This window comes from Eleutherodactylus coqui, chromosome 4, assembly GCF_035609145.1.
Source record: "Eleutherodactylus coqui strain aEleCoq1 chromosome 4, aEleCoq1.hap1, whole genome shotgun sequence".
Taxonomy (NCBI): Eukaryota; Metazoa; Chordata; class Amphibia; order Anura; family Eleutherodactylidae; genus Eleutherodactylus; species Eleutherodactylus coqui.
The window spans coordinates 262,856,487-262,881,171 of record NC_089840.1 but is presented as its reverse complement, the minus strand read 5'-3'; the positions used below and the strand labels follow the sequence as shown (position 1 = coordinate 262,881,171).

At 42.0% G+C, this 24,685-nt stretch overlaps 1 protein-coding gene across 1 annotated transcript in view; it reads left to right on the top strand.

Annotated features, from left to right (window-relative positions):
* MGMT (O-6-methylguanine-DNA methyltransferase) overlaps positions 1 to 24,685 on the top strand; it is a 410,306-nt gene that overhangs the window by 263,124 nt on the left and 122,497 nt on the right. The window contains exon 4 of the mRNA XM_066601218.1: positions 16,319 to 16,479. Within this exon, the coding sequence (XP_066457315.1) occupies positions 16,319 to 16,479 (161 nt within the window). The remainder of the gene's footprint in view (positions 1 to 16,318; positions 16,480 to 24,685) is intronic.

Sequence of the window (24,685 nt, the reverse complement as noted above, 5' to 3'; positions counted from 1 at the left end):
ACTGGACGAAATAGTTCTAAAACACAATAACAAAGCTGAAAAAAGTACATGTCTCTCTAGTTCAGCCTATTACCCCCCCCCCCCCCCCAATGGTGATCCATATATAAATCAACCCAAATTGTTAGCAGGATATTGTAGAGCTGCAAATATAAGTTTGAGGCACAGGAGAGGCTACAGACTGCGGGATGTACAGCAGTATTCATGTCGAAGGCACCGCATGGAAGAGCAAAGATAAATAGTTGGCAGTAGCCTTAAAGGGGCGTTTAGACGAAACGATTATCGTTTCAAAAATAGTTCAAACAAACGGAAATGAATGATCATTTTCAGCACTAGAATGGGGGTTCCGAGCCGTCATTTAAAGGGCAAGCGCACTTCAGCTAGCAAAGTATATTGCAATAATCTTTAATATATGAGCTCCGCCATATGTGGTGAGAAAAGTTTCTCAGAATTATCATATAAGCTAGAAAAATATGACTAGGCTCTGAATTTCACAAGGCCTTTAGCATGGAAGTTTCACATTGTGCATTACAAAAGACTGTCCCTGTCAACGTGGATCCCCTAATAACAGAGTGTTCTTAAAGGTACTCTGCCACCTACTTTTAGTCCTACAAGCTAAATTTATGGGCTGAAAGGAGGTGATCAGTGGAGTCCGAGGATGTAAGTGTCATACCTTCCCCATCATTCCCCTGGTGTCAGCACTGGGAGCTGCCACCTAATGCTGCAAAGTATTGTAATCTGCCCATTATAATTTTATATTAGGCAGACAACTTAACACGCGGCTCAATGCATCGCAGGGGCGGCTTTCAGCGCTCACATCGGGGGAACGATGAGGAAGGTAAGTATAATATTTACATCCATAGACTCCATAGGTCACCTACTTGCAGCCCATAAGCTTAGCTTATAGAGCTAAAAGTAGGTGACAGATTGCCTTAAGCCCCTTAAGGACCAAGAGCGGTAAATATACGGTGCTTGGTCCTGGGCTTTAATCCTGGCTGATAGCAGAAATACAGCGCAGGATTAAAGCCTCTGCTCCTGCAATCAAGCAGGAGCAGGTCGGGTTGTCAGCTGTTAATCACAGCTGGGAATCTGGAGGAGATGGGAGAAGCGGTTTTTAGCTGCTTCTGCTTTCTCCTTTCTTGGGTACATAGCGCTCAAATAGTGCTATGTACTAAAAAGTGAAAGTGTTTCTTTCACTGCGTGAGCAGGTGGTCACGTGGCTGTTGGGATCCCCTGGCACAGCAGAGCTACAGAGTCCTAGTAGACCCTGATCAGCTCTGCCATTGACTATTGTCTCTACAGGGGGATGTTTTCACCTGTAACTGGGGCTCCTATAGATGCGGCTCTTGCGGATGCCCCAGCTACAGGGGAAAAGTATTAAATAAAAAAAAAAAAGACTATGTGAATGACTCCCAGAGGTCTTGTATGACGTCATGGGGGTCATAGATGGTAAAAAAATGGTTACAAAAATAAGTTGAAAAAATTACAGAATAAAATAAAAATATATACATAAAAAAAAAGAAACTGACCCAAAGCCAACGCCAACCAAAGCCATTGCCGTATCTGCCCTGTAATCCACAACTATACATATTATATATGAAACAAACGGAGTATCCCATTCCCATACTTTATTTTTGCGTAAATATACTAATAAAAAAACCAACTATAAATGTTAAAGAAAAATCTGTTTTTTTTTTTACCCCGAATAAAAGTAAAAAAAAACGGAAAAAAAATATTTAAAATTAGCCCTACATGTCACAGAAAAAAAATGCAGCAAAAATAATTTTGAAAGCTGCAGGAAAGAAAATAGGGCAGTCAAACCACCACATGGGTAAAATCCCTAAAAGTGTCTGGTCCTTTAGGTACAAAACAGCCTGGTCTTTAAGGGGTTAAGGATTGATCCTAGATTATGGACCGGCCACATAGATGCCTGTAAAATCATTCCATATATATTGCCTTCCAGCCGGTGCAGATGACGACGCGGTGGAATTTGCTTCTGGCAGATCATTCCGTTACGTCACATTCCGCGGGTGCGACCTTCTTGTTCCCCGGCATCTGAGAATGCAACTTCTCCTTCACCAAGAAAAACATACCTTCTCTGCTCGGCTGTTCTAAACAGATTTAATGGTCATAAAACTAGAGCTGTAAATAAATCAGCATCACTTCTCCCTGGGCGGCGCTGATGTCTCTAAGCCAATAAGTGTACTAATGCCAAGACATTAAAACATGGAAATACATATTTAGTGGGTAGGTCATGTTCTGCATTACATGCTGTTTTCCATGTCTCCAATCCTTTTTTGTGATTGCATGCGATGCTAACTCCAATTCTGGCTTCTTGGAAATGTTAGATGATTTCTAATTTACTAGAAAATACATTTTACAATAACTATAAAATCTATTTGTCTATGTCCTCTTAGATCCACTTGTCCAACATACCAACCAACTATCCAGCCAAACACCCGGCCATCAGTCCAACTTGAGCAATCTGCTAAATATGGTGCTTCCAGGGAACATGCGGTCCATAGCTAGAAATATATCTATTTTCAGATATGTTTATACATTTGTGCATACCCCACCCTGTAACGACCCACCAATCCATAAAACAGGCCCTACCTTCCAAACAGTCAGCCACCCAAAGGCACCCACCTATCCACTGAAGACCGTGTGTAGATGCCTAGAGGAAGAAGTTAAATGCTAATTGTTTATTTGATGTCGGACCATAAAAAGGGAACGGATCTGTTGCCCTTTTCATTTTTATTGTCAGATATGAAATAAACAATTTTGATTTTCCACGTACAGTTACATGTACAGTGGGTATAAAACGTCCGCACACCCCTCTTAAAATGCCATTTTTTTTTTGTCATGTTACCAAATCTGACCAAAATGCATCACTTCTAGAGATGAGCGAGCGTACTCGGTTCGGGTGTTTTTGCACTCGAGCACCGCTTTTTCCGAGTAACTGACTACTCGGACGAAAAGATTCGGTGGGCGCCGGGGGTGAGTGGGGGATTGCAGAGGGGAGTGGAAGGGGGGGCGGGGGAGAGAAAGAGGGAGCTTCCCCCTGTTCCCCACCATGCCGCCCCCCCCGGCGCCCCCTGAATCTTTTTGTCCGAGTAGTTAGTTACTCGGAAAAAGCGGTGCTCGAGTGCAAAAACACCCAAACCGAGTACTCTCGCTCATCTCTAATCACTTCAGATTTATTTCCTCTGTCAATGTGATCGATTATCTGTACAATTTCATAAAAAACAAACTGAAATCTTTTAGGGTGGAAAAATGTTTTTAAAAATGAAATAATGTGGTTGGTAAATGTGCGCACCCTAACACTAATACTTTTTTGTCAGCATTTAGTCTTTGCCCACTCTTCCTTGCAAAAGTGCTCCAAATCTGTCAGATTGTGAGGGCATCTCTTGTGTAGCGCCCTCTTCTGGTCAACCTACAGATTTTCAATGGGATTGAGATCTGGGCTATTCCAAAACTTTGATCTTTTTCCGGGGAAGCCATTATCTTGTTGACTTGTAGGTATGCTTGGGTCATTGTCATGCTGAAAGGTGAAATCCCTATTCATCTTGAGCGTTTTAGCCGAGGACTGATGGTTTTGAGCCAAAAAGGACTAATATTTGGAACTATTCATAATTCGCTCCACCTTGACTAAAGCCCTAGTTCCAGCAGCAGGAAATCAGCCCCAAAGCATAATTCTGCCTCCACCATCTTCACTGCGGGTCCGGTGTTCTTCTGGTGATGTGCAGTGTTGGCTTTGTGACAAGCATACCTTTTAGAATTATGGCCAACAAGTTCCCCCTCGGACTCATCAGACAGAACACATTCTCCCACATACTTTTGGCAGCCTTAATGGAGTTTTTGACAAAACATAGCCGAAGCTGAGTGTTGTTCTTTGTTGGAAAAGGCTTCCGTCTTGTCCCCCTACTCCACAGCCCAGACATATCAAGAATATGAAAGATGGTTGTCACATGCACTACACAACCAGGACTTGCCAGAAACTCCTGCAGCTCTTTTACTGTTGCTGTCGGCCTCTTGGCAGCCCCTGGACCGATTTTCTTCTGGTTCTTGGTAATGTCACTATTGTGCCACGTTTAATCTACTACTTTTTTAACTCTTTTTATTAGTTTTTATAGGTAGTACCAAATACAATAAACAGAAACACTTCACAGCATATTGAAGCATGACTTCTTCATGACGTCTTCACTGTGTCCCATGGTAGATGTAATACCTTAGAAATGTTTTGTTCTCCTTCTCCTGACTGATACCTTCCAACAATCAGATCTCTTTGATGTGTTGTAAATAGAGATGAGTGAGTATACTCGCTAAAGGCAATTGCTCGAGCGAGCATTGCCTTTAGCGAGTACCTGCTCGCTCGAGACCAAAGGTTCGGGTGCCGGCTGCGGGAAAGAGCGGGGCGGAACGGAGGGGCGATCTCTCTCTCCCTCTCCCCCCCCCCCCCCCCCTCTCCCTCCTGCTGACTGTCGCTACTCACCGCTCCCCCGCGCCGGCACCCGAACCTTTGGTCTCGAGCGGGCAGGTACTCGCTAAAGGCAATGCTTGCTCGAGCACTTGCCTTTAGCGAGTATACTCGCTCATCTCTACTTGTAAACTCTTTACGGGTTCAGCTGAAAAGTGCAAGTAAGAAAATGTTAGGAAAATCCTCCTAGAGGAGCTGAACGTTATGTGGAGTAAATCCGAGTCCCTGTAAATACTGGCAGCAGAGTGCTGAGTACTATGTGACATCAGTTTATATGTGATTGGCTAATTCTGAACACAACCCCATCCCCAAATATAAGAGGGGGTGAACACTTATGCAACCACATTATTTTATTTTTGTTTTCATGTTTCCACCTTAGATGTTTTCAGTTTGTTTTTCGATGGGATTGTACAGAATACGGGTCACATGGAAGGTGGAAATAGATCTGAAATGATTCCTATTTATCGAATATTTAACAAAAACCTGGCATTCTAACAGGGGTGTGTAGACTCTTTATAGCCACTGTAGTTTTAGGGCTGCAACAGAGATTCCATGATGCTTCTGTGTGTGGTAAACACATTCTTGCTTTCTTGTATCCTCTCAAGACCTCTATCCATCTAAACCAATCCAGCAAACTGACCATATAGTCAAATGAATCCATCACATCTAAATCATCCATCTAACTACCCACCTATCCATCCATATGAAACTCGAGCAGTTTCTTAATGATGGTGGTGGTCATTAGGACACATGCTGAGCCAGTTGTGTACAAATACTACAATGACCACCAGAAGGGCTCATGGAGCTTTGCATAAATAGCCTCTGTAGCGTTTAGATGTTTACCACATGACGTGGATAACTAAAGTTCTGTTCAGATTTCCTTTTTTTCGTTCCCTCATAGAACAGAAAAATGAAAATAACGTCAAGCTGAATCCATCAAATGATGAACACCATCAGCACCCGATAGAACCCTTGATACATCAGCCCAGCATTAGCTAGAGGCTATACCATTTCTGCCTGCTGCGTGGACAGTTTAATTACCATTACCTTCTATATTCTTCTAAATAAGCTACAGACCATAATTATACAGTCAGGAGGATGAGCTGTGATCTCCTCTATTATAGCTGTGTGATCATCATTGGTAACTGTGATAGGAGTATCCGTGTCCCCCTCTAAGGAGTTTCTGTGGTAGATCTATGTAATAACACCACACCGACTGAGTAACTGCCTAGAACCTGAACAAGTAAATCTGACCGGTCAGAATTGCGATCACATGACCATACGAGGGGAAAGGGGCCAAGGGTTTCAGATAGAGAGGAATAACTAACCAAAGAGACATTAGCTGACTTATATATACTGAAGGAATCAATAATATGAATAAACATATAATTTCACGGGAGTGGCCGTTTAACAATATATATAGTATAGTGCGTATTCTAGATGTTCGGGGTAGCAAGGCCCATTTATCTCTCTAAATCTTTATTAATATGGAATGTGCTACTAATTGTAAACATGAGCGGAATTCAAGAAAGCAGAACTGAAGCTGAGCAACCAGAATGGGCAACACTATTGGCATTGAACTTCAGCCAAACGCATGGTACTGGCTTTGAAGTGTATTGCAACTAATTGTTTTGTGAGAAATCAATTTTCTTTCCCATCATGAAATAGTGCATTAAGCAAAACTGCTAGCGTAGATTCCAGCCTAAAGGTGTATATTTCCTGTGGTTACTTTGGCTGCTTATTTGTGTACTGTTGGGCGGATGCCAGTAGTGTCTCGCCTGCTAATATTTAATATTCAGAAGTGTTCGTTGTTTGCTGAGAGCGAGTACAGTATCTTTATTTTAAATGAGAAGACTACGTTTCTGTTATTTAACTTGCTTATCCCTTGATTCAAGAATGGGTATACTGTATGGGCAAACAGTGAGGCCCAGTAGATGGGGGGCACACTACCACCTTAAAGGGGTTGTCCCACGAAATGAAGTTATGTTGTATCCAGAGGATAAGTACCTGATCAGTGGGAATTCAACTCCTGGACGTACAGAGAACAAGGGTCCCGAAGGTCCCCAAATGGATGGAACGCTGGTTCTTAGGATCAGTGAGTGTCCCAGCAGTCAGACCTCACAATCTGATAGTTATCCTCTATCCACAAGATAGGGATTTATGTTATTTTGTGGAGCAACCTCTTGAACAATACAGCAACACTGCCTACTAGATTGTATGCAAAACTGTAGAAATGAGTGATATTCGCTCTCACTAGATGTAGTGTTAGGTGGTGCTGCTGGAGTTTGTTGTTCTTTCTACAGGGTTCCAGGAGTACACCTCCACAGGTGAGGGCTAATTCAGATGGCTGGGTGTGGTGGTTCTGGTCAGCCAATCCCCTGGGTTTGGGGGTAGATATATACTCCAGCCCCTCTGCAAGAGGAGGTGTTATCTCCTCGGTCTTGTCTGCCTGTGTTTGTGTCATGTCATCTTCCAGCTTGCTGTGTATGTAGTGTCTGGTCAGCTTGCAGCTTGCTGGGTGTTTGGTGTCCTGTGGTGCCTGGTTTGTGTCTTGCTAGAGTAGGGACTGCAAGACTCGAGGAGCCTTGATTGCGGCCTTGCAGCTTAAGTTCATTGGCCAATGCACAAACCAATACCTCGTCTTTATATTCAGCGTTATCATCTGAAAGCACTGCGGAATAAGTTGGCGCTATACAAATAAAGATTATTATTATTATTGCTTTAGCGTGCAAGGTTGTGTGGTAAGTGTGTATGTGCATTTGGTTTGTCTGTACTTGTCCTGGTGCCGTGTACCACCTATTCAGGGAGAGCCAGGGCCGAGGTTCCAGTGTGGGGCCACCTTTATTAAGGCGATCGCTCCGCTTGTTAGCTAGGGCCTCACCATCTTCCCTTCAGCACAGGGTCAGTTTCCCCTTCCTAATCTGGTGTGACAGTTCTGTCGTTTTCCCCAGTCTATCAGTATGTCAGTTGTTCCAAACCCAATTTGTTTTTTGGTCACGTTCGTGTGGGCCTGGTGCTTATTTGCCCACACGAACGTAACATGTAGTTGGAGAATAAGAGGCACACATATTGGCCTTGTGCAGTGTTCCTCTGCAGTCTATGTCCGCCTCTGTATTGATCATTTACCTTATTTAAGTGGGGGCAGAACATTATAGAGTACCTGCACTTTCATTTTTGGAGCGATTTTGCTCCATTTGCTGTTTTGGCTCCTACTGGCAGCAGAAGATGGCCCCATATAGCGCTTATGTAGCACTATATGGGGGTGTCTTCAGCTGCCGGAAGTAGCTGAAATCGTCTAACGGAGCAGCAGCGTGTTTGAAAACTAGCAAAAGTACAAATCACTTTATTTACCTAAAATGAAGTTTCTGTATTGAAAAATCACTCTAAAGTGCTGTCTGATAACGATCTTCCTTCTTCCTAGCTTTCTGTCTACTGCTTTTTATTAAAGGGAACCCATAATCAGATTTTGCTAATCCAAGCGCTATAATACTAATGGTCCTCTGTTTTCCACACTTGTTTAGTTTGCTAGTTAATAGAAACATAACTTAAAGGGGTTGTCCCATGACTTAAAATTGCTTCACAACCACTCTGTGCTTGCTGATTACTGCTGACCAGAACATGTGACTACTGCAGCCAATCACTGGCCATAGCAGTGACTGCCTGCTGTAGTTAGCTGTCCTGGCCAGCAGCAACCAAGAACGACAGAATAGTTGAAGCAATATTAAGTCGTGGTACAAACCCTTTAGTAACCCCAGTTCAAAATTCTCCCATGCTATTAGTAAATGACGCAGAGTAGTCCAGTGGGCATGCTGGACCATCTCTGCTAGCTGCCATTTCGGTCCCAAAGTTCTCACCTCCTCTAACGTGGATGACGCTGCTAAGTCTCGAGCATGTAACATGAGATCGTCAACCTGTGCATGCGCAGATCAGCAACAAGATTCCACCCACAAACGGGACAGATTATTTGCGCATGCACCAGTTGGAGACCGTAACGGTGCACTCAAGAGACTTGCCAGCATCATCCATGTCATAAGAGGTGAGAGGGGCGGACTTTGGGACTGAGCAGGCTGCTAGAGCATTTTGCCTCATTTACATATGCCTGGAATTATTAAGATATGCAAACTAAAATAAGTGTGGAAAACAATGAACCACCAGTATTGTAGCGCTGGTCTTGGCTTGCATTAGTAACATTTGATGACAGGTTCCCTTCAAGCGATGTTATCTGTAACTGTAGATGATACAACAGCAGAATAGAAAGTGGAGGAGAGGGATGTGTCACCTTGCTCATTGAAGTCTATGAGATCAGAGGGGAGGGTAATGGAGGAGGAGTGAAAGCATAGACTCGCACTAATACAGAGGGGTCAAACATTACCTAGGCTTGATAAAGACTGTATTAGTTGAAGCGTTGATGCTGCCACTCTATGCGATAGACTGGATACGTGAGAGGGGACCGGAGGTCCATGGTCCCTGGCTTGTGGCTCTTCAATAATCTAAAGGTATACCTCTGCTGAAAATTGCATGTGAATTGAGTGCTGTGGGACTATGTGGAGTGTGCATACTGGGTCAAACATTACCCTGACAAGTTAACGTGATAGAGCTCCTTGAAGAAAGACCGCTTAATGAGTTATGCGCTTCCCAAAACTGTAAAAAAGTATTAGAGCAGTGTAATTTCTCACACTTACCAACAGATGGCACATCAAGCTGTTTTACACAGGGCAGTAATGTACTGGACACTAAGGTATACTGAGGGATACAGGGGCACATTCTCTCAATGCTCTCCCTGTCCATATGGATGACCACAAGGATTATGGAACAGAGTGGACGACTGCCACATAACATAACAGGCGAAATAGGACCAGCATTGTGGCAGCTTGTCTCATGATAGGCAGTCTGCAACAAGTGAGTATCTATAGTTCGTGATTTGCTGCTTTTATTCACACCTCCACTGCTCAGTAATCCTGTATACTGTCCTACGTGTTATGTCTCTGTATGTGTGTTACAGACAGAGATCAGAATCTGCACAGTATATAGAAGCTAATGGATAGGATTCCTCCCAGCAGTTCAAAGGGAAATGAGAATCAGATATACAACCTACAGAGGGAAAAATGCAGGTTACAAGTCATAAAATGGCTAGATATAGTGGTTCCTCATGTGCACATATGCCAGCTCATTCTGAAAAGTTAGGAACACTTTAATATACCTGCACTATGAAATCACTGTGAGCCTTATGCTTTAGAGTTTTCATTGTATTTATTGATCTTGTACTGTGACATCACAGTTTGTTATCCATGCATTGTGATAACACTGTGTTTATTAGCCTTGTGGTATGATATAATATGCCCATTTTCAATGTGATGCTATAAGAATTATTCCTGTGCAGTCACAGTTGAGATCTGGTGCCTGTAATAGTTCAACTGTTCCCCTGATACCCAATTACAGATTAAACATCCATCAATCAGATTGGTGGGATTCCTGAGCAGAGGACCCCCAAAATCAACTATTGACAGATAACTCTTGAGGACAGGTTATCAATTCTAAATTCTCATTCCCGCCTCCAAAACTTCTCCAGAGCAGCATCAGTCCTCTGGAACGCATTACCAAAGGATACCCGAGCAATCCAGGACTCGAAAAACTTCAGGCGTGCTCTAAAAACGCACCTCTTCAGGGAGGCATACCGCATTCCCTAAACAAACCCCTCTGTACTCCGCCTGATAACATGCTCCCTGACCTATTGGCTGCAATCCCTGCTAGCCGCCATTAACCGCCCCCCTGCAGTTGTACCGATTCTGCCTTCACATGGCTAAATGTCTGACCATTGTCTGTGTATAGAATCTCTCACTCTCCACCTCGCCATACCGTGCATATCTCCAGCCCTTTACCTTCTGTATCACCCCATTACTTGTAGTATGTAAGCTTGTTGGAGCAGGACCCTCACCCCTATTGTTTCCATCAACTGATTACTATGTAACCGTGGTTCTGTAATTTTTGTACTTTTGTCTTTCTGTATTCCCCCTGTCTATGTAAGCGCTGCGGAATATGTTGGCGCTATACAAATAAAGATTATTATAAATTCCTGGAAAACTCCTTTAACCCCTTGAGTGGCAGGTTTCCTATCACCCTGTCGTGCCCACCAGGGCAGGTTTTTTAAAATGGTCTAATCATTGAATTTCAACTAGTTTTGCAGTTGCGTCTCAAGAGCCATAACTTTTTCATTTTTCCACTGACATGGCCATATGAGGGCTTGTTTTTTGCGGGACAAGTTGTGATTTTTTAAACAGGGGGGAGGAAAAAAAGAAATGGGGAAAAAAGAAAAAAAGGGGCCATGTCATTAAGGGGTTAAATAATGTATTAACTTCCTTCTCTGGGTCATTACGACGCATGGATACCACGTGTGATTGTATTTTTGATTTTTTACAAAGTAAAGGGAGACAAGTGTTTTTTTTATTTTTTAATAATTTTTTTACTTTTTTTTTAATTTTTTTATATATTTTTTTGTCCCTATAGGGGACTTCCACAGGGACCCATCAGGACCCCTGATCACATTCCGGGGGTCCGATGGTGACAGCCCTTTACATGCTGCAGTGACAACCCTTTACATGCTGCAGTCACATAGACTGCAGCATGTAAAGGGTTAACACAGCAGAGATCGGAGGTTTTCTCTGATCTCTGCTGTAAGAGCTAGTACCTAGCTGTCCTCTGACAGCTAACAACCAGCTCTCCCTGCCACAGAGACCATCGGCTTGCTTCTGACAAGCCGATGGTCTCTATGGCAACCTGTAAACAAAGCAGGACATTGCGACATGTCGGCAATATCTTCTGCTGGTTTTTTAAAGCCCTTGCACTGCTCTGTGTGGGTCTGTGCAGGCAGAGCACACTGTCACAGCTTGTGGCATTGTGCTCTGCAGCTCCCATAGTGATGCATAGCCCGGAAATCTTCCGGGCAGTATCGCTATGAGCAGTGGAGCTCGGCCCCGGAAATTTTCCGGGCGTGCCACTCAAGGGGTTAAATGCTATGTACACCGTTGCACTCTTTTTTTTATCCTTTACATTAATGAGTTTTGGGGAAAAAAGACTTTGTAATTGGTTTTAATTAAAGATGTCTATACTTGTATTGTTTTTTCAAGGCACTGAAATCTTAGCAAATTCTACCAGTCAGAGGAAACTGCAAGTTGTTTCTCAGCTCCTCCCTTAGCCTGCTCCCCTGTAGTGAACATGCATTTACCTCCTTTCCACTGAGCTATTGCAGAAGGCTTTATGACGGTGCTGGGGGATGGTGGGGGACATCAGGAAAACAGAGAGCAGAGCAAAAAAAGCTACTATTACAGAGGGCTGTGATTCACTCTGAGTGAATTTTCTGCTCAGCAGCTATGCAGAGAGAGTCTGAAGATAGCTGTGTAGTATTGAGTGGGCGTGGTTATGCTGCACAGCCTCTGAAACGGGATTAAAAGCTAAGCATGTGCAGATTGATGAGAGAGAGCAGCTGATTAGTGTTTGGACATCATCTACCTCTAGAAGAAAGCAGGTTTCTTCACCAACACAGAAGGGGGTTCTTTACTGTAAGAACAGTAAAACTGCGGATCTCTCTGCCTGAGGACGTGGTGATGGCAAAATCGATAGAGGAGTTTAAGAGGAGACTAGACATCTTTTTAGAGTGCTACGAGATTACAAGATATAGATATTAGGAGACCAGTGGGGTTGTTGATTTGGTTCTTGGCATTAGATAGGAACTCAAACATTGATCCAGGATTATTCTGACTGCCATATGGAGTCGGGAAGGAATTTGTTTTCCTCCAAATGAGCTAAATTGGCTTGTTGTTTTTTTTTGCCTTCCTCTGTACCAATAAGGGGGGAAAGGGGTTTAAAATGGGCTGAGCTAGATGGACATTGCCTAACATACAATGTTACCTGAGGCAGAATCCTGAATATAGGAAAGCCATCAAAGCATGTATGAGGATTTCTAACTGCATGAAAAAGAAAACGCAATACAAAAAAACACATAATCATCATATTTTTCTGCAGCGGCTTAGTAAGATATATGTGTATTGATTTTTCATGCAAAAAGGTTTCCATAGCCTTGTAAAGGGCTTCTGTCATTAGAATAAAAAAATTATATCCTTACCTATTCCTCCAAAGGCAGACTTCTTACCAGATCTCCTCCCTGTTGTTCTCCTGGCTCCTCCAGTCCCCTGGGTCGCGTCACCGCAAGCCGGCTGAATCTTCTCCTTCCGGTGATGCTGCGTGCATTCGCTACATTTTACTTCCTGCAGGGCAGTTTACGCTACATCACTAGTAACATAGCGCCCACTACCTAGCAGGAAATGAGGAGCCCTTGGCAGCCTATTTTAGCGCGAAAGCGCTGGAATTTAGCTGCAAGCGCGAATAAGCGGTGTCTCGCCGCGAATGTTCATATGCTAGAAATGGTCTGAAGCAGCACTGTGAGGGCAGACGTAGCTCTCCACCGCTAGTGCTGCTGGGAAGTGACCCTGCCGGCAGAAAGGAGGAAGAGCTGGTGGTGAAAACAAGAACATGAAGTTGAAAAATGGAGCCTAGGTAAGTATTACTTGTGAAGAAAACGTCTTGTATGTGTTGTTTAGAAGAGCTTATGCTAAGGCAGAGGAAGGGAAAAAGAAAGATACTGATTGTATTGACAAAACCCCTTTAAGTTTTGGGGTAGATGTTTCTATCTAAGGTGCTACTGCCTCGTGACAGCGGCACTCTTAATGTGTACCTAGAAAGTTTACATACCGGGAGAAAGTCATATAAATGAGCAATCCCTTTAAATAACACAAATGGTTAGAAAACACCTGTTTTCCTTTTGCCTGCAATACCTCTTCTTTGCAGTACCTCCATCAGCCTGCAGGTGTTGCATTTACTACAATTCAAACCTAATAGCACATATCAGAACAGACTGATAGAATACAGACAAGTACTGCACAGAGACTGTGGCTCTGTCTGAGGTCATGCAAGGCCGGCTTGTTAATGCCCAGTATATCATTTTAAAGGCCAACTAGATTTGCAAGTCTGCTGCCGCACAAACATTTTGGGATCTAATTCTCTGTAGAAGCAGCCAATTAAATATGTTAATGAAGCTGGATGTTCTGTTTCATGGTGGCAGCATGGCCAAAAGAAAACCTCTATGGACCTCACACTTCTGTCTCTATACAGAATGACGGGAAATTCCAAATACCAAATAAGGTCACTCAGGAAAAAAGTAACACAACATGGAGCTTATAGGTAAACAAACAAGTGCTAAATGTAGCTACGATACACAGAAGATGGAGCCGATGGAGGGTATACAAATTCTAGTATGGATCAGTAATAAGCAGCTCAATATGTAAGGATGAATGGGCATACAATCTGTGCTTTCATTGTCAATAGCCCTCTTTTATTTCTGCTGAAGTACTCTACTGTTTCGTTCTAGTGTAGGATAAAAGCAGGGGTGTTTCCTATAGTGACTAAAGGCCCATTTACACGGAGCGATAATCGCTCAAAAATCACTTAAACAACAGTGTGAGTGACAGCTTTCACTTTGCATAAACTATTAAGTAGCTACTTAGTAGCTTATTAGCGTGCAAATGGAGCCTTTATCTGAATGCAGTTAATAGCCATAGGGCTCTTATCTGCATTCAGCTCCATTGTTCTGCAGCAGGTTAAATAGCTGAAACAATGCTATGAGCACTACCCGTGGAGAACTCAGCGTGCGATCCGGTCCCGATAAGACTGCAGGATGATTTTTAGGTTGGCCTGTATCGAACGATCAAGGAGCAGTGCACGATTATCGCACAAAAGATGGCTTTAGAGCAAATTTTGAGCTATCATCGCTCCGTGTAAATAAGCCTTAAGCAAGCCAGGTCCCTCGCCTTAAAGGCTGAAATCTGATTTGACAATCGGACATTTAATAAAGATGAAAGAGAATAGGACTAAAAACTGGCAGTGGAAATGGCGCAACACTCCAGGTTAAAGCAAGTAGGAAGTGACCAAAGGTTTGGAAAACGTCTCCTTTCATTTTATAAAGTACGTGATCAGCATAAAAAAACACATTTCGGGGAGAACCCCTTCATCGGTTCAGCTGGTGTTTAAAATATTCAAGCGATTGGTGGGTCCCAAAAAGGGTTAAAAATGAGATCCTGTTTGCCTGTGTAGTGAGGGTCAGCCAGGGCAGGAGCAGGAGAAGTTACAAGGAAAATTTTATTAAAAAGTGATAAAAAGTTGTATGTACCTCAAAATGATGCCAATAGAAATCACAGATCATTCCACAACCCCCCCCCCCCCCCCCAAAAAAAAAGTCTTCATGCAACCCTATTAGTGAGAAGATAAAAGTTACAGCAATCAGAAGATGGCGGCAGAATTTTTTTTCTTTTAAAGGTGTTATATTTTTTTTAAAGTATTATAGCTAATAAATTTGATATCATTGTAATCGTACCAACCCACAGAATAAGGTTATTTTGTCATTTTTGCTGCAGTGTACACCCCATAAAAACAAAGACCCCCCCCTCGCCAAAGATGGCCACAATTGCTTTTTTGTCAGCTCAGTCCACTGAGACATTTTTTAGAGTTTTTCAATACATTATATGTTACATTCAGAAGTACCTTAAAAAAGATTCACCTCATCCCGTAAAAAACAGTCTTTCAGACCGCTAAGTCGATGGAAAAATAAGACTTATGATTTTTTTTTTGAAAATGATGAGGAATAAACAAAAATGGAAAACAATGGCCTCATCCTTAAGCTGGTAAACAGAAGCTAGCCCATCATCTGATCTCTAGGGGTCCTTCTACAGAAACCTCCGGTGGCCATTGGCTATTACTGAGGGCAGCCACATCTAGCCATAGGTTTATACTTCAGCACCTTCGGCGGGGCGGTTGTAGTTTTACATGACAGCCTTTCAAGAGACAAAACAATTATCGTTCAGAAAAAAAAGTTGCATTGCACAAATGTGAGCGCTAATCGTTCAGTGTAAGCGTGGCCAACGATGAACAGGAATTCGTGTGCTTCTCGTTCTTGGTTCATTTTATGAAGGCATACAAATAATCGTTCGCTCATTCGCACGTCCTTGTATATGAACTGCAATCATTTTGTCGCACACCTTCACTGGTACAGGGATTGTTAACGACTGAACAATATGCAAACGCGTGAGCGAACGCTGCCATCATGCGCTCGTGCGAATGATTTATTGCTCCGTGCAAAAGAAGCCTAAGACATGGATATGTCTGGTCTTCCAGAGTAAGAACCATTCTTTGATCTTGGTTCTTTGCTCTGACTCACTAAGAGGTTGACATCCGTATGACGTCCATATGTCCCCTTACGGAAAGGAATTGTCATTCCATGAGCGAGTGCCCTTTATTAGCATTAGTACAGTGGCTGATAATTAATTATAAAGTATGCCATAGTACAGCAACATAAAATAATCACATATGTACGCTTTCATATTTTTCTTCCCGCTTTTTAGAAGGATAAGTCGGAAGGTTCTTAAGACATCTTAGCTCATGTTCTTCGCTGCATCCCATATCCTATAGATATGCTAGCAGAGACATCACTTCATAGAACATTTCTGTACAATGCCATATTAAATCATCGATCATTCGGTTTGAACTTCCCTTCTTTTTTTGTATTGCATTGTTTTCATAGTTTTAATGAAATACGGTAACTTTTAGTAGCTGATATCCCTGTAATCCTAATCTGGTTAATGACTTCCTTTAATTTCAAACAGCCCCTGACTACACGTGTTACCAGAATGTAGGCTTGTGTTTTCCATTGACTTGGGTTTGTTTTGCTTGCTAATTTATTGCAGGAAAGTAACATAACATGGTTGGAAGGAAAACACATTAATGTTCTGTCGCTTGCAGGGCTGAGGATGCCTCGACGTCGTTCAAGGTATGCGAGGGCCCTCAGGAAATGATTGCACCGCTGAAACAGTGCGCGGACTGGCTGCGAGCCTACTTCTGCGAGCCCGGGCTGATGGACAAATACCCTCTACCTGCTTTCCACCATTCACTATTTCAAAAAGGTAGATGTGACTTTATTTATTTCCTCTTTGATACCAAGTTGTTATTTTGTCCAGATAGTAATATCAGTTGACTAACATTCCACCCTGGTAGTGCCAATTGGGTCACTTGTATACCACAAAAACAAATGCCCAGTTTATTGTAGTTACAAAGGTCTCGGGAATCGTCCAAGAGTTATATTGGTTTTGGCACAAACTGGAATAATACTTGGCTCGGGATACATTAAGTTTCCTTTCAACTGTACAAAAAAAGTTTCAAAATGGACAAATCTGTCGTTGGTGTAAATCAATTGGTCTATTGCTCTTTTGTGTGACTATGACACCCATGGGGCATTGTGAAGCTGTTCTTTTAGGCATTATTTAGGGCACATAGTAGATAGTAAGTATAGCAGATACTTCTTTGTTGTAGGTAGAGGAGGACCATTTAAGCTTTAGGGCCGTGCACAAGGGCTCACCGCCAAGGGAGGCCTAGGGCCAATTCATCAATTCGAATAGTCCTTAAAATTTTAGCATATGGCTTAAGAAAAAATACAATTTTATGCATGATACAGCAACAAAAGAAGTCACTTATATAAGCCTCCACATTTCTCTTTTCCACTGTCAGAAGGGTAAGTAAAAAGGTTCTTAAGAACGTCGCCAATTCTGACAATGGCATTTAAATTGGCTACTGTCACCTGAATGGCTTCCTCCACAACGATATTGTCATGGTAGCCTAGTAAAAGGGCCCTAAGACTGCAATGTATTTCTGCCTGTTAAGCCCTGCATGTGGTTGGACTTAATAGAACACCTGCAGAAATACAATACTTAGGTTTTGTAGTATATTGTGTGAGCCACCAAACGGTTGCCAGTCCAAAATATTAATAGTTAGGAAAACCCTTTCCCCATTTTTAACATAAAAAACTGAAAAAATAAATCAACGTATTTGGGATAACTGCATCCGTAAAGGTCCAATCTGTTAAAGTAATGTATCGATTACACCACATGGTGAATGTTGTTAGAGAATAAGATACACAATGCCAGAAGTTGTCCTTTTTTATCACCCCATCTCCATGAAAAAATGTTTCCACAATAAGTGATCACAAAGTCATATATCCCACGGAATGGTACCAAGAGTAATGAAAGGTTGTCTAGTAAAAAAAAAACAACCTTTCACGCAACCCTCATCAGTGGAAAAATAGAAAAATATGAGGGTGAGAAGATGGCAAAAGAAAGTAATTTTTAAAATATTTTATTTTTTAAAAGTAGGACAAGAAAAAAATTCTGTTTGTTATCACTGTAACCACACTGACCCACAGAATAAAACTAATGGTTTTTTTTTCAACATGTATGCAGTAAAACAAGATACATCCCCCCCCCCCAGCTGAAAATGGTAAAAAAAAATTTCCTTTTCACCCCACTTAAAAATAAAAATTCTGATCATTATACGGTACATTAAATGTCCAAAATACAGCGTGTCCCCCCCCAAAAAAACATGCCCTCAGATGACTGCGAAATGGAAAAAAAAAGGTTATAATTTTTTGAGAGTCGGAAGGAAAATGCAACAATGAAAAAATTTAAAAAAGCTTAGAAATGAAGGGGTTAAGTGGGGGCGTTTTTTGAAGCAGAGAAGACCCTACGGTGCCGATCATAACGATGGCCCTATCTGAATTGGCTCTTTTTATAGTTAGACGAACTCAACCATATGCCCACATCTCTGCTCAGTTATCCTAAGCCACCCCTGCCCAGTTTGGAAATGTTGCCATGATTGTATAATGTTATACAGCCATCGCAGAGGATCTTGGGAGAGAGGAGGAGCTAAATGGTTCCAGTATAGAATAGTGACTTAGGGGAGGAGCAGTTAGTGCCAATACCAGACAATGGGAATTCCTACAGATATACCACCTCTTTGAAGAAACTGGCAGCCTCAAGCTGATGTAAAAGGGGTTAATCCCATCCAATGCTTTTCTTCGGAATGTAACAAATGAGGCACACTAATAGACAATTAGACAGCTTTGTAAACACAGTTGGTGAAAGTTACATTACATTAGGTAGCTGATCAGATGCCTCCTGTTTGGTTTACATTGAGTGGTGAAATTGCTATATGTGCGAGAATTAAATGCAAAGCAAACAATGGAAAGTGAAATAAACTAAATTATTTAATACTGAAAGACACAGATATGCAGTGCTGTGAAACATTTACACCCCCCACCTCCTTTCAAATTTCTTCAATTTTTACATATTTGTTGCAGTTTAATATTTTTTTGATCCTCAAACTACCTTTAATATTAGACAAAACTAGCCCAAGTAATCACAAAATGCCATTTTCATGATTTCATGTATTGAAGGAGAAATGTTGGCTTCACTAGTTACACCCAGGCTTTATTACTTTCAGACCTGTTGAATCTAGACATGACTTTAATAGAACCTGTCTGGCAATGTAAAGCCAGCTAGAAGTTCTCCAAAAGCAGCACATGATGCTCATTCTAGAGATGTTCAAATACAGATGAAAATAAGTCCTTGAAATCTGAAAGTGGTTACAAAGCTGTTAGTAAGCGTCTGAGACTCCAGCGAACCACAGGGAGAGCCATTATTGGAGACAACTCGGAACACCGATGAACCTTCCCAGGAAGGGACAGCCTACCAAAATTTCCCTAACTCATCCAGAAGGGCACATAAGAACCCAGATGAGCATCTAAAGAACTGCAGGCCTTAATTAGGGTCAACGCACATGATGCCACAATAAGAAAGACACTGGGCAAAAATAGTGTCCATGGGTGAGTTGCAATCACAGACAAGTGCCGTAAAATGTAACCTTTATTGATATCCAATTCAAACTAAGGGCTACAGAATAACTAACAAGTAAAACAGACAAAGCACAACATATAAGTATCACGCTGGGAGAACCCGTCCTCCATCCCTATGGAGAGATCCCGTCCTCCATCCGTATGGAGAGATCCCGTCCTCCATCCCTATGGAGAGATCCCGTCCTCCATCCCTATGGAGAGATCCCGTCCTCCATCCCTATGGAGAGATCCCGTCCTCCATCCCTATGGAGAGATCCCGTCCTCCATCCCTATGGAGAGATCCCGTCCTCCATCCCTATGGAGAGATCCCGTCCTCTATCCCTATGGAGAGATCCCTAGATGGGAGTATATAGCTCCAAGGAGTAGGAGGAAAACCCCAAGCAAAGAAACAAAAAACTCCCCTGCTGGTTTGTGTCTACTCCCCACACCAGAGAGGTGTCCTGCTGGAATGTGCCTGTATACTATGTATCAGTGTTGATCCTGAATGTTACTATGATAACCCATTTGAATCTCCTCATTAATTTTGTCTTAGGCTCAACCGTTTTGACTCCAGGATTAATTTCCGAACTTCTATCTATCTCTATATAGTGTATCAATTGTGTTTTATCATAGGAACAATCTCTGCTTGGATTGGGGCGACTCGTTATTCAAGCTGAGTCAATCCACAAAACAGACATTAATAGGAAATTGGAAACACCTGATTTATTCCTACATTCATTCAGGATCCTGGCACCTTTGCTTTCAGAACCAACACTGATACATAGTATACAGCCACATTCCAGTAGGACTCCTCTCTGGCGTGGGGGGTAGAGACAATCCAGCTGGGGAGTTTTTTAGTTTTCTTTGCTTGGGGTTTTCCTCTTATTCCTTGGAGCTATATACTCCTATCTATGGATCCCTCCATAGGGAAGAAGGACGGGTTCTCCACCGTGATACTTATATGTTGTGCTTTACTTGTTGTGTTTTACTTCTTTGTTAGTCTGTAGCCCTTAGTTTTAATTTGATATCAATAAAGGTTAACTTTTAGGGCACTTGTCTTTGAATGGGCTGCATTTAAATTTGGGTTCCCTCTGCCTCAGTGAATTCATGGGCGAGTTGCAAAGTGAAAACCATAACATAGTAGCATAGTATGTAAGGCCGAATGAAGACAATGTCCATCTAGTCCAGCCTGTTATCCTCCTGTGTTGTTGATCCAGAGGAAGGCAAAAAACCCCAAGAGGCAGGAGCCAATTAGCCCTTTTGAGGGAAAATTTCGTTCCCGACTCCCTAATGGCAATCAGAGTAATCCCTGGATCAACCCCTAATAGTTTCTACCTGCCTGTATACCTGGTTTAACAATTAACCTAATTTATATCCTGTAATATCCTTCCGCTCCAGAAAGACATCAAGTTCCCTTTTAAACTCCTCTATGGATTTTGCCATCACCACATTCTCAGGCAGAGAGTTCCACAGTCTAACTGCTCTTACAGTAAAGAACCCTTTTCTGTGTTGGTGATGTAACTTGCTTTCCTCTAGACGTAGCGGATGCCCTCTCGTTACTGTCGCAGTCCTGGGTATAAGCAGATCATGGGAGAGATCCTTGTATTGACCCCTCATGTATTTATACATAGTTATTTGGTCGCCCCTTAGCCGTATTTTTTCTAGAGTAAATAATCCCAATTTTGATGCCTCTCCGGGTATTCCAGTCCCGTCATTCCATGTATTAGTTTAGTTGCTCTTCTTTGAACCCCCTCCAATACCGTAACATCTTTCCTGAGCACCGGTGACCAGAACTGTGCACAGTATTCCATGTGAGGCCTGACAAGTGCCTTATATAGTGTGAGGATAATGTTCTCGTCCTTCGCCCCTATACCTCTTTTAATGCACCCTAAGACTTTATTAGCTTTTGCAGCAGCTGACTGGCATTGGTTACTCCAGTTTAGTCTATTATCCACTAATACCCCCAGATCCTTTTCCATATCACTTTTCCCTAGCAGTACCCCATTAAGTGAATATTTGTGACATCCGTTTCTCCTGCCCATGTGCGTAACCTTACATTTTTCAACATTGAACTTCATTTGCCATTTTTCTGCCCAAGACCCCAGCTTATCCAGGTCCATTTGTAGCCGCACATTGTCCTCCGTTGCATTGATTATATTGTATAATTTTGTGTCATCTGCAAATATTGATATTTTACTGTGCAGTCCCTCTATCAGGTCATTGATAAATATATTGAACAGAATGGGGCCTGTGGCACCCCACTAGTAATGGTGGCCCAATCAGTTCTTTACCCAGATACACCTTTTCACCCAATCTGAGCTGTCTTATTTTATATATCAGCCTCTTATGCGGCACGGTGCCAAGTGCTTTAGAGTCCAGATATACGAGATCAATAGACTCTCCCAGGTCCAGCCTAGAGCTTACCTAAAATCAATGAGCCAAAGGTGGAACTTTTTGGAAAACATGGGTCCTGTTGCATCTGGTGTAAAACTTAACACAACATTCTACAAGAACATCATCATGCCAATAGTTAAACGTGGTGGTGGTGGCGGTGGCAGTGGCGGCGGCGGTGGTGTGAGGGTCTGGGGTGGCTTAGTTCCTGTAGAATTTAGATGACTTGTCATAACTGATGGAGCCATAAATTCTGCTGTCTATCGAAAATCCTAAAAGAGGACGTCCGCCCGTCAGTTCATGATCTAAAGCCCAAGTGCCGATGTAAAAGACTCATCACAAGTTACCGCAAATATATGATCGCAGCGGTTACTGCCAAAGGCGCTGAGTCCAGTCATTAGATTTAGGGGAGCAGTTCACTTTTTCATCTGGGTGATTATAGGTTTTGAAGAAATCTTTATCATTAATAATTGGAATGATAATTTGAAAGTTGCCTTTTGTGATTACTAGTGCTGTCTGTACCTAATATCAGAATTACTTAGATGATCGGAAACGTTAAATGTAAGAAATGACCAAAAATAGAAAAATTTGGGTGAGGGGCAAAGACGTCTTTCACACACTGTATATATGTGTGTAAATCTATAATGTGTGAGTGTTTATGTGTCTTTATATAGATGTTTCAGGGTGTTTTTTACCTTGATTTCACTATACCTTTGAGCAGAGCAATAACTCCGGTAAGTTCACAGTTAAGGGGCTCAGCTGTATTAAGATTTTTAGCTACAACAAAAAAAAATCAGATTCCGAGTAAACATGAGATGCTTATTTGTATGCAGACATTTTAGTTACATTTCAGTTGGCGAGAGTCTGTCAGCTGTCAGAAATATATTAAACAAATAATCTATGAAATGCAAAGACGCACACCAGAAGCTAGTAGATATTTTTATGTTTAGAACTCTCCCACACATAGGGAGCTATCGTATGAATAATACAATAAAACTGCTAACATAGAAGAAAATACAGCATGTACAGGTTGGTAAACAATAGCACAACAACTTATTTGTGTGTGTGTATATATATGTGTGTATATATATATATATATATATATATATATATATATATATATATATATACATATATATACAGTTCGCCAACCCGAACATGCTGTATTTTCTCATATGTTAGTCCCCTATGTTGGGGAAATTTTATATGTACAATGTATTAGATGTGCGTTAATAGATATGTAATAAATTAAAATTACAAGGATCAATGGGAATGATCAATTACAAGGAAAACACATTAGAAGGAGCAATGGAATGAAACTGAAAGAGAGGAGAAACAGGTTAGATATTAGACAGTGAGGGTGATCAGTGAGTGGAACAGGTTGCCACAGGAGGTGGTGAGTTCTCCTTCAATGGAACTCTTCAAACAGAAGCTGGGCAGACATCTGTCTGGGATGATTTGGTGATCCTGCATTGAGCGGTGCATTGGACCTTTCCACCTGACCCATTTTATGATTCTATGACTTGATAGTGTATGACAGCGAGTGTGCACTCACTGTGTCGTTGTCTGGTTTGGCTTTGGGCTACTCCTGACAGACAACTGAACTAAGGGGTTTCACCTTTTTTAACTTTTTTTTTGAAAAAGGGTCTGATCTCCATTTCAGGGAACCTCCAGGTAAGCTCCCTAGGAGTAGGCTCCGTGCAATGACAGCTGATCTGGGTGGGTCAAATGCACCGTACGCCTGGTATCACAGAAACGGCAAGGATACAGTTAATTTAACAGGCTGAGGTCAGGACATACAAAGTTCATACAATATGGATAACCTGAAAGACGGTCAGGGCAGGCACCAAACAGGCAAATTGTAGGCAACAATATGGCATATGTCGAGACCGGCAAAATTTCCTTCTCTCTGGTCTTCCTTTTGTCTCTGGTCTCTTATGGCATGCCCTCATCCTATTACTATACTAATCTATTCAATAGAAAGAGGTAGAAAATAGAACATAGCGTCCGTCAACACACAACTGATCCATTCTCTGTGGTCAGTAAAGGACCTTGTACACACAACGATTATCGCTTATAATTTGTTCAAACGTCCGAAAGTGAGCAATAATCATTACATGAAGCGTGGGCAGACCACGCACTATTCATTCAATTGCCGTTTAGCGCTGTTTTTTAGACTGCATAAAACCATTGTTTGACCACTCAAAAGACATTCCATTTGAATGGCATGCGTTCAGTCTTTTGAGCAGCTTGCCAATTTAACAATGTACTCATTGTGTTTGCATTGCATACATAATGAGTACATTGCTTACTCTGCTGGGAGAAAACAATGGAATCCTGCAGGCCAGATAATCCCTCGCATAAACACATGTCCACCTGAGCAAACAACTCCTACTGAGTTTACTATAGCTAATGAGGGAAATGGAGATGATTAAAAGCCATTATTTGTATGTGTAATATTATGCAAAAATGTTGTTAGTTCGTTCAGTCATGCAGTTGTTTTAGCGATAATTGTTGCATGTAAAAGAGTGTTGTTTGTTGTATCAATACTCCTGCAATCTTTTTATGGAGACTACATATAGATCTCTTCAAATCCTTGCTGTCCTGCGCTTCCTCCTCATCCTGATTTTTCACCTTCAGGTTAAAGCGATTGTCCACCTCTTATCTGTTGATAACCACTTGGGACCCCCGCAGATTACATATTACAGCAGTCTGGGGTAGTAATGCAGGTACTGCTCCTATTGAACTCAACCCTCGCCAATCAACTATTAATCATCTATACCAGAGATTAGGTTATCAATAGTTAGGAGGTGGACAACCCCTTTCACAACTACATACGCAGTTAGGGGCTACAAAGAGCAGGTCTCAGTGTGTTAGAGCCGACATGTTCCTGCATTATATGGGCAACCTATAATGCCTCATTTTTCCTGTGGTGGCATTACAGTGAAATTAAACATTTTATGTCAGGTATCCCTGCAGATTCCTACTGATTACTGGAGGTGCAAGCAGTAAGTTGCCCATTTACATACGCAGCAAAGTTTAACGTGACGCCAGTA